The 16,028-nt window shown below is 40.0% G+C and overlaps 1 protein-coding gene across 3 annotated transcripts in view; it reads right to left on the bottom strand.

Annotated features, from left to right (window-relative positions):
- Nucleotides 1–16,028, bottom strand: part of LOC103468281 (syntaxin-binding protein 4) — a 65,116-nt gene that overhangs the window by 20,438 nt on the left and 28,650 nt on the right. For all 3 annotated transcript variants that reach the window (XM_008415239.2, XM_008415241.2, XM_008415240.2), the window contains exons 3-8: nt 11,954–12,049; nt 9,558–9,627; nt 9,386–9,460; nt 5,888–5,967; nt 4,548–4,668; nt 2,420–2,561 (exon numbers count right to left, since the gene is read on the bottom strand). In XM_008415239.2, coding sequence (XP_008413461.1) covers nt 2,420–2,561; nt 4,548–4,668; nt 5,888–5,967; nt 9,386–9,460; nt 9,558–9,627; nt 11,954–12,049 — 584 coding nt within the window. The remainder of the gene's footprint in view (nt 1–2,419; nt 2,562–4,547; nt 4,669–5,887; nt 5,968–9,385; nt 9,461–9,557; nt 9,628–11,953; nt 12,050–16,028) is intronic.

Genomic DNA, 16,028 nt, shown 5'->3' with positions numbered 1-16,028 from the left:
TTTAGCTTTTAAACTGGTTCTATTGATCATGTGTCCAGATCCAGACAGAGGGATCATCAGTAGCCCAGCATCATGACCTGTTTGTTCTGAAGATCCTGCAGCTTCCACTTCTCTTCCTAACATGGTGCCTCCTCACCCTGAATCTCATACTGATAGGAGGAACCATAGAGCTCTGTTAGGTTAAAGCTCATCTTCTGAAGTTGGGATAATTTTCCTCCAAAAGGTTCCAGAGGAATCACCTCTGTTACGGAGTGAAGGTTTCTTCAAACAAGACGGAGGCTCGTATGTCTTTTACTGAACCTTTCTGTTCAGTTTTTATTGAAGAGGAAAACGGCGACAGCTGATAACGGCAACAGCTGTTCGTAACCTAGCAACCCAAATGTCAACAAAAGCAAGATAGTGACAAAACAGAACCAGATCCTGTTAAGCATTCTTCAAAATAAAAAACTTCCTCTATTCAAATAAATCATGTCTCACACTTAAATATATTTCACTTCACCTTTGTAATTATATACTATCATGTTAAATTCAATTAATAATAATCATCATGTAAATTATGCTTAGCATATAATTGTCAATCAGTCACTTATCATGCAAAATATACTGACATTTTCAGTGTAAAAAAAAGTCACAACAACCTCAAACCAGATGTTGGACTGGATTTTATTTCACTGTCATTTGTGAATGTTAGCTTCTCATTTTCAACAGTGGAGCTATAAAGATTGAAAAAGGTTATTATTTTGGAGAAAATCTCACCAACATCAATATTTCCACTAAATAAAAGGCAAAAAAAAAGTTTGATAGAGGAAAAGCCTCTCAGACTCTGAGCCCGACAACACCAAACTACAGTATTCACACAATTATTGTGGTAGAAGCCATTCGTTTGTTAAATACTTAATGAAACTTGTTTACCGTGTTTGATGTTTGTCGTGAATGATGTACCTAACCCTAACAGACTAACGAGATAATTAGTCCAAGTTTGTCGTTTATTGAACGTTAAGAAACTACAGCGGCTGTGATGCACCAAGACAAAAGTAAAACAACCCGAACAGGTGATCAACTCTAAACCACTCGCACTTTTTTACTCTCCGTCTCTTTGTCATTTAAGCACACCCGTTGCCATGGAAACCTCCTGCACTCCACAAGCCGACAAGAGATTATGTTAAAAACATTCAGTGTATTACAATATTAGGTTTTCAGGCTTGATATTTATTTTGCGATTATTAATAAGCCTCCCTGAACACAGCGGTGATTGATTAGTTAATTTTAAACTCCTGCTCTGCTAGTTATTTTGGTAATGGAACCGAAATGCACAGAATTGCGCAACACCTTGTTGAAACAATAAGATTATTATTGTTGTTGGGTCATTAATTTGAACATGTTTTGTAGATTTTTTTTTTCTTGTTCTTTAATAAAGTTACAAACATTTTGATAAGGAGCCAGAGGACGTGCTGGTCTCATCGTCCTGGCGGCGTTCAGTTTGTCACCTAATGCTGAGACTCAAAACCTTCCGCGATCGACGTGTTGCACCGCTGATCTAGTAAAGCACGAACCGTTTAGAATCAATATAAAATGAAAAAAAAATGTAATCATTAACTGATTAAGTCTGTTTTAGATCGTTCTTGAAAAACTAATCAGTCATGGCTAATTAGTGGATGAACTCACAGCTGCACAGTGAACCCGTTGATTTTTTACAGAGGACAGCCGCTCCCCTCTCTTACAGGTACTGCGTATCCCCGCTAAATCTTTTAGGGGTACGCAGTACCCTGCCGTACACCCTTACTTTCACCCCTGCATAGGGGTGAGTGATATGGACTTAAATTTTTATCACAATATTTTGTAGTACTATTTATGACATTTCTTTTTGGTAACTCTGTAGCTGTGACTGCATGGCAAGACAATCATAGCTCCACAAACACAAGTTTGTCTTCTTTAAGGACACTGGTCACATATGGGAGTGTGATTTGTGTCACTAAGCGGCACACAGTAATTGGATTTTATCATATTTTCAAATGTTTTGATATTTATTAAGGCTCTCATTTAACAAGAAAATAGTAATATTTTCACATATTTTTAATTGGTATTTATCATGACAGCAATAAATCAAAATCCTTATTATAAAAAGAAATTCATCACAATAAATATAAGCGATGCTATAAATGATTTTAAAACAGTCTTTGGAGTTTTAGAGTTGTGTATGTGCTGCTAAACATGTATGATGACATATTGTCTGAAGCCATAAGGCAGAGATGGCCATTAGCAGAAAACATTGAATATTTCACTCTTTTTGTAATGAATCAATATAAGTTTCACTTTCTGAAATCACAAGAAAATATAATTTTTTTTATTTATTTATTTATTTTTATTTTATATGTAGATTAGTGTTGATGTATTTGCGGCAGTCATTTCCATGTCTCACCCTGTGACAGTCTCCTCCAGACAGCACTTCCTGGATGAACACAGCGGGGCCGTCGGGCCTGTTGGAGCCTCCTCCGATCGTAATCCCTAAACTGCTGGACCGGGCCACAGTAATGAGCTGGATCACTCCTTCACCTGGATGACTGGGAACATAAGACACATTACAACACTTTACAGCAATGAAAAATGCTTTGAGTTACATAAATTGCAAACTTTTATGGCACCTGGAGTAAAACAAACTTAATGATCCCATTTGCTCCTAAATGAGTGTGAAATTTAGAAAACCAGGAATCATGTCCACCATGTGAAGCCTGGGCATCAATTCAAACTGGAAACATCTCTTCATGCTCACCTGAATGCTCATGCTGCATCCTCCAGTCACTGTGTCATGTGCTTCTATTGCTGCCTATCGGCATCAGACCACGTCTTGTGAAAGCCAATCACAGATCAAACATTCATTTATAAGACTTGATCTGCTCACCAACCAAGCTTCAAGCAAGTTTGTATGCATTTAAAAAATGTCAGACTTCGAGTCAGAAAACCCAGCCATGTCCAATCCATTTCTTCGAGGATCCTGGTCCTGCACACTCAGACCCTCATTCCCCTCTCTAGGAATGAGGGTCAAAGAGAGGGGATCCTCCTCAGATCCAAGGAATAGCTCAGAGATCCAGCCTTGGATCATCACATGTTGCCTCACTCGCTGCTCTCCTGCCGTATGGTGAGGTGAATTTCTCACCGTCTCCTTCTCCATCATCTCCGCTTCCTCCAGCTATCATCAGTGGTAAATGGACCTGTGAATCCTCCGCTCCCCCTTCTAATCTCCTCAGGGCCTGTCCCTCCTCCACCCAGACTCCTGCTCCTGCCTCACCGAGGCCTTCATCACCTCCAGCTCAAAGCCATCCTCCCACATCTTCTGCCGTAGCTCTGACCTCCACCTTCAGGGCTGCTGTCCCCTCTACATGTCAACGGTCTTCCTTCCTTCCTTCCACCCATGTTCATCCCCTCTCCTCTACCCTTGTCACCTCCATGGACACTCTCCAGAGCTCTCTAACCACTGTCTCAGTTCCACTGTAAGAGTGCGTAACTGCCACGCCGATACCCCCTCTCACTTCCACACCTCTCTGCTCCCAGCCTGCTCCCAGCCACCTCACTGGCTAATGCCTACTCTGGCATTAGCAAGAGTGAATGGGTACATCTCTAGGTAAGACGTAGCCATTCATGACTCATCCCTCTCTTTTTCATAATTCTAGTCTCCTCACAAGCTTTTCCATAGCTTCTTCCTCCCTTCCCTAATCAGGTATAGCTTACATGGCCATGCACTCAAACGTTTCACCGAGGCTGTGCTCAGAAATCCTTCAGAGGCAGTATGTTAACATTCTGTCTATTGTTTTACCTTCCCCTGAAGTCTATCAACGTATCACATCAACTGACAACTTTTCTGCCATTCTCAAATCGTCTGAGCCTCGTCTTTCTAAATACCTTTCAATCAGGCATTTTGTGGCAGCGCTCAGCACTTTTCAGAGACGTGACTTGTTCCATCTGTCCTCATCATAGAATCAAACTTGATGCTTACATAGCTCTCATCCCTGATCTTCACCTTAAATACAGTAGATCTATATTTCATCAGTATCACAGAGCATTCACTGCCAAAGCCTCCTCAGTCCTCTCCCAATCCGGTCTGACTTTAGATTTGGCTATTCTTGACACAGAGATACTAATCATGCAGTTTCCTTCCACCTCCATTCTCCATTTCTTTGGATGGATCATGCTATCTCACTCATTAAAAATGTTTTGATTTTTGCAAAGTTCTGAAATGAACTTTTGCAGGAACCTAAACTGCATATTACTGCAGTGTTGTTGTAAATATACCAGATATAGCAAAATCTATAAACATTCATACAATTTCACACATAAAAATTAGAAAATATAATCAAAACTATATATATAGTCAGAAAAATCTATATTAAGAGGCTTATATCAAAATAAGAGGTCTGTTCTACCAACAGCAGCCAAACGAGAAAAAAAAAAAAAAACATTAAATCTGAACATCCATATGAACTCAGCACTGCCAGCAGTATGTAGTTTGGATTGATGTTGGTCCAGAAATGGAGAAAAAGAATCAGTCTCACCTGAGGGAGCGCATCATGGGCCCACCATTGTACATGTTCTGAGAGTTTGCAGGGCTCAGCAACAACGGGCTCTGAGATCGAGATGAGGAACCGGACGATGTGCTGTCCAAGAGGCGACCTCCTTTACAAAAAGAACAAATGAGTGTGTTTCACACCAAGAGGAACAACAACAGGTACTTCAGGCAGGAGTTGTATATTAATGAGTTTTGCAAGGAATGGATCTTCCAAGATACTTGAACCATAAACTCTTATCATTTTGCCACAGCCACAGATCATTACAGTTCCCCTCCGCGTGAGTGTACCACCCTGTCTCTGATTTCTTAGGCCTGATTGATGCTAAGCACAGAATAATACCCAACATGCTGACCAACCAAAGCATCCTTCAGAGTTGACTTTTCTTTCATGCACTTTCAGTCAAAGACATGTTTCTGTGGAGGTTGTACATGCAGGACTTTCACAGAGGTTTGAACAAAAAACAGATTTTTGTATAGCTACGTAGAATGTCACTGTTTCCAGTTGGTCCAACAGCCTGTGCAAGCTGTAATATCTCCAACAGGCTCTAGATACTTTGAGCTTCACTCCAGATCAACACTGTGCCAAACTCTCCCAGAACCATTCAGGTACACAATGTTTCCAGATTCAAGCTTTTTGTTTAAACCTGGAGACAGATGCTCACTATGGCAAAATTGTTTAGTTTAATCTTTACCAGCTGACTAAATTCTTTCACATTTTCACATAAATTCTTTCTATGCTGTATTTTAAGTTCAACTAACTGCACCCAGCCTTAGGCTTAAGGCTCCCACCTACTCAGGAGTACTGTGTGTATTCAATTAGCCACTCACACAAACAGAAAACAAATCCACACTGATGGTTAAGATGTCACAGTCCAACATACCGATTGCTTACATTTCTTGTGACTAACTCCTTCATTTTGCACAGTCCGAAAGGATGCTAGCAAGTTTGATGAGACAGCTGGTTGTCGAGAGACTGACACATTACACTTCCTTGAGACTGATTCGCTCATTCTCAGCATTAACAGCTAGATGTTGCATCCAAAACAGTCTGATGTGAGCACCGTTTTCTGCAATACTTTTTACCGTGAGACACAGAGGACACGCTCGCAGTTGTAAAAACTGATCTTGGCGAACACGGGTCTGGCATTGAGTACGAACAGAGCTCTGCTGAATGAAGCACATGTGGGGACCTTTACTCATTTACCAAATGTAGAAGACTCTTTAAGAGAGTGGTAGAAGATATATATAATGAACTTATACGTCTTGGTTTCTCACTTTTGTGTGTGTTTGCTGAAGATGCAGAGGGCCGTATAGTGATCGGCCTACCTTGCTGAATGGGAGAGTTGCGGGTTGATCCGGTACTACTGTTGGATCCGTATTTCTCCAGCAGCTCAGCAAATTCTCTCCTTGAGAAATAATTAAAGGAAAAGAATAAAGTCAAGAACATTGGAGGGAAAAGAATGTAAGACAGCTACAAGAACAATGAGGGAATTTCTTTCAGGATAAGGTATTTGGCAGGACAGTGGTGTCCAAAGCCAGTCCTCCAGAGCCAACATCAACAATGTGTTAGTTGTTTCTGCGGCTCAACAGAAAGAACTAATCAAATGATGGTTCATAAACAGAACCTCTGCACAGCTTTATATGCAGAGTTGATAGTTGGTCAAAAAGTGTCAGGACACCGACCCTTAAAAGGACTGGAGCTGGACACCCATGTGCTTGCGGTTCATGGTACAGCGATCCATTAGTGTATGGAATTTTAGTTTCATGTGTTTTATTTACTTATATCTTGTCTTCATCCTCTCTGCGTTTACCTTCTTGGTTTATTATTGTTTGAATATTAGATCAGAGGGCGGTTTCACAGGAGCACAATTCACAAATCCAGGATAAGAGATAAAGTCAGTCTTGCCATAATGCGATCAGTTCATCCTGGATTGATCCATTCCAATCCGGCTCAGGAAAATGACAGTAGCTACATTTCTATTGACCGTACAATTGAGCAATTTGACATTTTGAAAGAAAATTCCTTAATAACACCAATTTCGACAAAAATAAAAAATTGATTAAAAGATTTAGTGATAGAATGAGAATGAGGTTTTATTGGCTGTCTCAAAATTGGTTTACTTCACAAAACTTCAACGGAAACCTTTATTCGCATCACACACACGATGAACAATGGGATGTTGCCACTGATGCAAACCATAAAGCAGAAGATGACAGGAAGTAGGTTTTTAATTACTTATCATGTGAACAAACGTACTCAGGTATGCTTTTAATTTTGTTTCTTATTTAATGGAAACAGAATTGTGAAATTGTATTGTTTTTTTTGTTTTTTTCAAATACTGACAGTTTCGTAATAGAAACGCAGCTTTTATATCCCAGGCTTAAGTAATTCAGGCATGTTCAGAACTTTCTTCAACAAACCACAAGTTCAGTCACAATGTGCCATACCTCCCACCAAACAAGAAATAAAATTTACATTTGCTAGTTAATCCAAACAGTTCAAGCTAATGGTTTAAAATAAAACACTGAATTGGAGCAGGGCCAGTATTAGGAAGTAGAAATGATATGGTAAGTATGTTTCCTCCACATTGATGAATGATCAGTGAATTAACTGCAAGAATTGCGGCTCAATAACCTAAAGAATCATTTGTCCTTCTTAGCATTATGACAGGATTATTTGGGATCTGAGCTTCAATGATATTTAGTGTTTGTAACCGTGGCAGGGTAGGGGTTAGCTCATCTGCCATGCAAGACTAATAATACCTTGACCTTCAGAGAAGGGCAGAACTTTCAGTCAGATGGAGGACATGGTCAAAACCCAGAGTGATGTTCATGTGCAGGACGGCTGTAAAATGCTAGAACTCTGAAGACGATGCAGACGCTCATGTACACTCAGCTCTCAGAAAACACATCATCATGCAATAGTTTCTCAAAAACTTGAAGTGTGGGAGAAATCCTTCAGTTCCGTTCCTGTACCTGCGTCTCCTCACTAAACCTATTGTCATTTAAACCCAGACATCTATTTGTGCTTCTTTTCCTCTAAGCTGATTGTCCTGATCTTCCTCACAGTGTCTGATCCTTTTGTTTCCCCTGATAGTCTTCTGCATTCTGCGTATCCCACCAGAGTAACGGTCCCGCAAAGTTGGAAGAGGTCCAGTGTAGAGCAAACGGATTCTAAGGGGGAAAAGTGGACAGAGGTACGTCTAGTAAAACAGCCATAATCCCACCTCCTGACTGTCTCTCCTGCCTCTGCATGGCAGGATAGTTAAAGCACAGAGCACAGATTAACACACGAGGCTCATCTCGTCAGGAGTACTGCCTCAGGTCAAGCCCTCCCCCCTGTTACTCTTCTGTATGCGGGACAAAGTAGGAGTATAAGGCTGCCTCACTGCACTGAGGGGGAAATTAACTATTTTTGGGAGCCACCATCTGATTTTTAGCTCTCTGCATCTACACTCCATATTTCCTCTGGGTCTCTGCTGACATGGCTCCTTTCTAACCATATCCCACCCTTCTCCATTAAAGATATACAAGCAGCAAATACCAAGGCTGGTAACGGCTTTTGTAGAAAACGTGGATCTCCAGCACAGCATTTTCAGCACACAGTTCTGGATCAGATTGCGTGCGGTGGATTTGAAGGAAGGGCGACGCCTGTGATGCTGACAGCTGGGGCTGACCTTGTTTTTACCCAAACTGGTTGCAGTCAGATTAGAAAGCCGGTTCTGCACTAATACTACCCTCCTCCTTACTCGCTAATGCTACGCCTGCATTATAAATGTGGTTCAGGTGCTTCTGTATGTTTACCCTCTAGCTAGCAGGCAGTGGCTAACAGCAGGGAGAAAGCTGCAGAAATTGTCAGACACAGTTTCATTCAGACAAAAGGGGCGACATCTTGATGTTTAATTCAGATTTTTTGCTGAAATCCGTATTTTTTATTATTTTTTTGCATTGTTGTTTGTACTGATCTAAAACGGCAAAATTCTGTGTTTTCCAGATTGATAGTGCTATTTTATAGCACATAATTATTTTACCTTCAGTTTTTATAAAAAAGTCAAATATGACTTAACAAAAATTTGACTTCGTAATTTAATGCCTTAAAATTGGGCCTCTGTTCCTTTAAGAAACTCCGCCTTCAGGAATTCATCGCAACATCGTTCCTCCATTGACCATTTAACAACGGGTTTTTTTACCGATGCACTGGGGAGCAGCTCATTTAATGATGCGCAGTTCCAGCAGGTGTTTGCTGCAAATCTCATTGAACAAACAGTGGAGAAAATCATAAAGCTGAAAATCCCAACAATACAGACACTTTAGAGGGTTTTGAACATTAATTGGAAATTATCATCCATCTATCCATCCATTTTCTTAACACCCATGTCCCTTAATGGGGTCGGGAGGGCTGCTTGTGCCCATCTCCAGCTAATGTTCCGGGCGAGAGACGGGGTCACCCTGGACATGTCGCCAGTCTGTCGCAGGGAAATTATCATGACAACAATAAATCAAAAGTTTTATCGTGACAAGAAATTTACCATGATAGCTGATCAACAATATGATAGATGGTCTACAGTTTAATTTTACAGGTTTATTGACAATTAGCTCTAAGCTAGTTTGTGAACATTGATAAACAGCTTCAAAGTCCTATCATTCTAATGTGAAAAACATTTGCCCAAACCAAACCCGTTTAGTGATAAATGTGCATTATTACTAAATATTTTTATTTAATCTGACCTGGTTTCATGCCACAAATAAAACAAGGAATGGATTCGGGTTCAGTTCAAACCTGCAGGCGACTAACTCAACAGTGACACATTTTGGTTTGCTTACTTTGCTTCTTCATCTCTGGCTATAAGAAGGCGCATGTGATTTGTGGCAGATGCTGTTCTCAGGATGTCCACAGCTCTGAGAGGCAGACATGAAAACATGAAGTCAATGTTTGAATAATATCACTGTTTCAGTATCAGGAGTTTACAGCCAGCAGGGAGTGTAAAAACCTTACCTTTCACTTGTGACTCCAACTAGACTGTCCCCGTTTACTTCCAGGATCTGGTCTCCCGGCAACAGGTTTCCTGTAAACGGTAGACAGTCCAACATTGATGTTAATACTGGGTTAATCAGGTGGACGATCAATTCAACACAAGGGATTTATTTTTTGTTTTTAACCCCACTGCGGTCTTAAGGGATGGGGTCATTTGAGGTTTTTACTCTGAGCGCAGTCCAACAGAGTCGCACTAACCCTGTGTGCGATTTTATGAGGTTTATTTTTGTGTGTCATTTCGGGAACTGACGGTCTGAGCGGACAACCCCCCACGGTCCGACCGTGATGTACCCCTCCTGGGCATCTGCCTGAGGAGGGTCTGCCTGACAGTCGAGTCTCAGACAGAGGAGGCTGCTGCCCCCACAACCCAATCCCAGATTAAGTGGAATATAATGAAACAATGGTTTTATAAATGAAACATAGGCTATATTTCAGAAATAAAACTATGCTGCTCTGTCCAGCAGAGTTTTAAATATTTTAAATCGATTAAAAAAATAAATAATGTCACGCATAAACTAACAAATTTAAATCTGAAGTCATTGTTGCATGATATCTAAACTCTGTTCCATACAGATGATTCTATACATTATATGAGTCATAACACTAGAAAACTTTTTGAACTGTAAAGAGAAACATAACGACAACATGCCATCTAACACAACCAACAAGCAAACATCAGGGGCTGCAGATACACAGGTGTTGGATTATAACCTCAAATATTAATGAAATAATCATTATGTGGAAAAACCTTGAGAGGGACTGATGTTTGTCTTTATTCTCAAATAGCACCTTCATTGTATTGTATATGTATGAGGTAGTTCTCACAAAAACATGACATGGTACTACAGTTTCACTTGCAAATCTGGGCCTGGTATCTATCATTTATTGCAGAGAAAGTAGGTCGTGACAATGCTGTGTTGTGTTTTATTCATGTTGCACTCACAAGAGAATCTCCAAAAGTACCGGTTCCATCACTCCGGAGGTATTCATCCTGACAACTCTGACCGCTGCGTCTACGTTCCCTTTACTCGTGCTTTTTCTTATTCACAACATGGACATAAAAAGAGGAAACATTCCACGGAAAAAAAAACAAAACAATCAATTGTTTTGATTTATGGGGTAATGAGAAGCGGTTCATTTTAAATGGCACCGCTTTAAAAAGCTAAATAAATGGTTTAGCTTTTGAGATGTTCCCATTTCCTATGCAAAGAAGCTACAGAAAGGTATTTATTGTTACTCAGTTTAAATGATGTTCATTGATGCCTTCGAATTTTACCCAGCATATCAACATGACTATTACCAGTACTAATCTATTCAGAAAGTCAAATTATTTTCCTTAAACAATCCATTCATCTGTCCAGTTTACAGTTTTTCCAGGCTCCATAATGAGCCACATTAAAACAGGTGAAGGAACCCTACAAATCAAATCTAGAAAAGCATAAAACATTTATTATAGGATATTTTTTATGGATGTGGGATAGCGTTAGGGTTTGAGATGGGAAATATTGTTGTTCTATGTGAAATAGACATGAGAATGTTTGAGGGAAATGAGCAGAGTTCCACGGACTAACATGGCATGCGTCATCTTGAACAGACTCCTATCATTTAAAAGCGGTAACTGGTATCCAAAAAATTCTTGACCTGTGAGAGCCACGACTCATTGACCTAAAGATCTGATTGGGCTCATGCCTCTCCATGCTGCCATTTAGGAGATTTGAAAATGACCCTTTGAACCGAGAGTCGCTGAAAATATTTTACATGGAGCCCAATGGAGGAAGGGTCTTTCATGCATTTCAATGAGACAAAAAAAAGTTCAATATTTCAAAAACTATAATAGCTGAAATCACCAAAAATATTCAAGCTTGAGAAGAAACTGAATTTTTTGATATACGAATTGTTGAAATATGTTGAAGTGTGTGGAAGTAGTCAAGAAACCAAAAACATACAAAGAAACTCAAGAAGTAAGAAAACTGAATAGTGTTCTAATAATCTGATAAATGTGATGTTACAGGTGAGAGTTCATCTGGGTGCTCAGTGGTTGCCATAGTGACTGGATGAGGACTGTCCAAAAGATGGACTTCAGCCTGACAGGAAGTTTGTTTTCATCAAGTCGCATTTGTTAAAAGTTTAGCACAATCTCTATTGTTCACATGTTGTTGCTCAGCTTGTCAACGTCTTCACACATGAAATGAATGTAAATGTTCGTTTTAACCAATGCATCTGCAATTGTACCACTGACTTTTTCTTACTCTGCAAAGTGTCCTCTCCTTAACTTCAAATTCATATTCATCAGTTCTAATAAGGAGTCACCTTGCATCACCACTGAGAGCGCTTCAGGCTGCAGTGACTCCACTCACCATCAGCTGCAGCAAGGCCACCAGGTAAAATCCGCTTGACGTAGACTCCAAACTCCTCTCCCGTTAGCTCCTTCACTCCGCCAATCACTTTGATTCCTGGGCAGAGAAGTAGAAAAATCTCCTCTAAGAAAAGCTCCTCCGGCTTTAGCTTCTTTTTTTTTTTTTTGCAAGCTGATGCAGACAGGCTAAATGTAACGCAAATTCAAACATTAAGGCGAGCAGCTCCTTAGTTACGTAACTAAGAACTCAATAGGATTCATTTCTCTCCATTTAACACAGCCAGGGGCTGCTGTTTGGCTGCGCCGCAATATCTGACTGGTAACTCCAAATATGAGCAATGTTAATACGGGTGCATAAATGAATAATGAATGAAACGATGAATAACTGTGTACAGATGGGATTTGCAATATTGTGAGCTCCAGGGAAGAAACGGAAGGTCACTGGTCAGCAGCTGTCACAGTTTTAAGGTATCCTGCTGACAGGAAACAATGGGAAAGTCACATGAGTCAGCTGTGAGGTCATTATTCCTCTTCCATCACCGGAGCGTAGCCCCATGCTGTTGCATAGCTTAAGAGATGTGCCTGTGCTTAGATGAGAACAAAAAAATAAATAAAAAAAAATCACACAGACAGTTTTTGTAGCATGGCTGAGAAGGTAAACTGGACAAACGACACTTGTCACCATGCAGAGTCAGGGAATTTTCTGGCTGGCAGATGCTGTCTGTGTTGGATAGAAAACTTTCTGACAACACAGAGCAGCAACCTCAAGCCGGCGGTGATTTCAGAACGTGAAACAACTGAAAACCTTCTGCTCTAAACCGTCCGTTGTGGCTCTGGCTGTGAGCTTACAGTCATTATCCTGTAAGAAGGTGAACGTCTGTTCTTTTTGAAACTTCCAGCAGGTTTTCTTTTTTTGTGATTTTGATCTATCTTCCTGTGAACTCTGCTCATCTTACCATTACCTCAATAAAAGTAAATCTAAAGAATAACGCTGCCGATATGTTTCATCCTGCTGTTTCCAGGATGATATTCAGTTTTATTCTCCACCCAACAGAGAAGTTTTCTCGTCATTTTTGGTCTCCTCTGACCAGAGCACTTTCATCTACAATTCAAACAAAAGTCATGTTGTACTCTACATGAGTTGATCAACATTACTGGACACTGCTAATAGTTTTCCTTCAACATTGACATTTTCTTTCCAAATCCTTGAGGTTCTATTTCGTATAGGGCTGCGCCTGTACTCATAGAATCTGGGGTTACAAAACATAACCAACGTTTTTCTATAATTTCCTTCAGTGGTTCTTGGTGCAGTCCCACCACAATAAACGGGTTTATCAAAGGGTTTGGTTTGTTTAACACAGAACAGTTTGAAAGGGAACCAAACAAGAAAACTTTTTAAAAAGTTGCGATTTTGATTCCCAGTCGAACAGCTTCCACCCCCAGATATTTGCATTAAGATTAGGGGTGCAGCGATTTATCTGCACCTATTTCTTTAATTTTGGGAGTTTGGTGATTGGCCAGTGTGAAGCCGATCTGATCCACTGATATTATCTACCTCAGCAAAAATGCTATAAATCAGCTACTGTCCTCTTTAGCTCTGCTGTTAGACATTTGACTGACAGACCAACCCACCGGGTCATGTCTGCAGGTTTGCAGTTAATCTCACTGTTACCAAGTCAGCGACATTTTTGCTATATTTAGCAACATTTCAGACAAAAAAAATTGTTATCAGCTAAAATCAGAAACAGCAGGGCAGGTTTTTTAAGGATTGATAATCAGCAATCGGAAAGAAAACGGCAATCGGTGCATCCTAACAATACAATCTGCTTAATCAAATTGATTAAGGAAGAAGAAAAATGGTATGAAAAAATTATATATTTGAATGCTTTTCAATATCTATTATCTTCAATATACTAACAAAAAATACTACAACAGTATCACAGAAAACACAAAGTCCCAGACTTTAGTTGGTATACTAGTCTTCATATGTACTCCGAGTAGATTGATGAGTTAAATATCCCAAAGCAGTCATGATGTGTTGTCATGATGTGTTTGGTTGGTGGACCTAAATGCAGCAGGCTGAGATGTGTTGAAGATTTAATAAAAAATCTGAGCCAAAAAAAAAAAAACTACAAAAATCACCATGGGAACCAGGGGAGCCAGAGCAGAACAACAATCATAAATCCAAGGAAAAAGGATGGCAGCCTTCTGATGGGGAAGCAACAGGATATAACGGGATTTAACAGGTGGAACCAACCAGGAGTGTAAGGAGAAAATATGTATAAGTACTGGGAGAGTGAATGTGGATCAATTAACCTGGACTGATTACAGGTGAGAGGGAAGAGAGAGAGAAATTGACACATGGGGGCGAGGGAGGGAACACAGGGAACCAGAAAATAAGTCAAACACTAAAGAATAACTAAGAAAAATAAATCTAACACTGAAGAATAACTAAGAAATATAAAACTAGAGTAACAAGAAATCACCGGAGACAAGAAGTAAACATAATAAATTAGAATCACAAAGAAAGACTGAACTACAGTAAAACAGAAATAAGACTGATCAAATTAAAGACAAAGACTAAACAGAATAATAAACTTCAAAACAACACAGGATCCTAACAAAAACTTTATTCACTTATATACTACAAAATAGATCTGAATACCTTACATTGTATTCCCTCTTTGTGTACTTGCAACAACATATTTTAATCAGAAATACAAGTCTTTTTTTTTTTGTCAGGGGATTTACAAATGTTTCCGAATCTTTTATCTTTTATCGCTTTTTTTAAACACAAATGTGGGTTCAGGGCTAAGAGTGAGGGACGAGTGAAGGGTCAGGTTTTGTTTTCTGGTATTTTGGAAAAAGAATTTAAAAATCTCTGCTCTAAAAATCTCTATCTTTTTCCCTCCCTCTACTCAGCTCGTTGAAGGACAAAGTCTTACGACTTCTGAAGGCAACACTGCTAAGGAAGTCTTCTCCGCTTTGTTCCTGGAACTGACTGACCTTGTGAGCTGATGGTAAAGAACACGTGATTTTCCATGTGTAAGTTAAGTACAAAGGCAGCCTGTGTAAGCCTGTCTTTGTTGGACTTTTGTCTTGTTGTTCAACCTGAGGGTTCAATTAGCTATTCTTCCACCAAGTCCAACGTCTAACACAACGCAGAGCGACGCACTCAGGAGGAATACACGGCTATATTTTCTTTGTTGTTGATGTTTTAGTTCTCAAATTTCTAAATTTTTAGTCTTTTTTTAAACACAGAAACACAGTGGGGCAACTGGTAGATGGCCTAGCTAGTCTTCTGGCTTGTTAATGTTTGTATATGTTTTAGGTTTCATTGTGATCATGGTGATACGAATTAAAGAGAAAACTAAAAAAAAACTGAAAACCACCCGTCGAGGCTGCGCTAAATGTTGATCAAGAGCTGGGGGCTGGGGGACTGCTACAAATAACTTTTCATTTTATGTAATGTAAGATGAAACAGGCCCGACAGTTCAACATGCAGATAACTATGTGATACAAGAGAACAAAGACGTAGGAAATGAAGTGATAGTGTGGGATCAGCTGGAGCCAGAGTATCTCTGCTCCCTGATCAGCGCAGGCTTTAAGCGTCTGCATCTCCCACTCTAAACTCTTCTACTTACATTTCCCATCGCCATACTTCCAGCAAATGCGATACATTAAACTTCTGCAGCTCCAGGCTGCTGCTGTTCTGTCGCCACAGTGACAGAGTGGCAACACTAATTGGGTCTGGAGCGAAGGGGCACCAGTTAATTACTGCCTGTTAGAAAAAAAATGTTAAAAAATGGGGGCGATGCACTTCCATGTCGCTGTCCTCCCTCCTTTTGTTCTCCTCTCAGAGGAAAACAGCCTCCCCCCACTCTGACTCCCACCCTGCACTCGCCTATCATAAGATAAGAAAAACATCATTCTGCATGTGAAGCAGCGCCTCCCTTCTCCTCTACGTTCACGTCTTCCAAATGCTAAAAAAAGGGATGAAGGGAATGTTTGTTACCCAAGGACAAAACATTTCATCACTCTGAGAGCTTGTAAAGAACAACTTGCATCTATTGAAC

The sequence above is a fragment of the Poecilia reticulata genome, linkage group LG8, assembly GCF_000633615.1.
Source record: "Poecilia reticulata strain Guanapo linkage group LG8, Guppy_female_1.0+MT, whole genome shotgun sequence".
In the NCBI taxonomy this organism is placed as follows: Eukaryota; Metazoa; Chordata; class Actinopteri; order Cyprinodontiformes; family Poeciliidae; genus Poecilia; species Poecilia reticulata.
The sequence above is the reverse complement of the archived record's forward strand: the minus strand, read 5'-3'. Positions and strand labels throughout refer to the sequence as shown.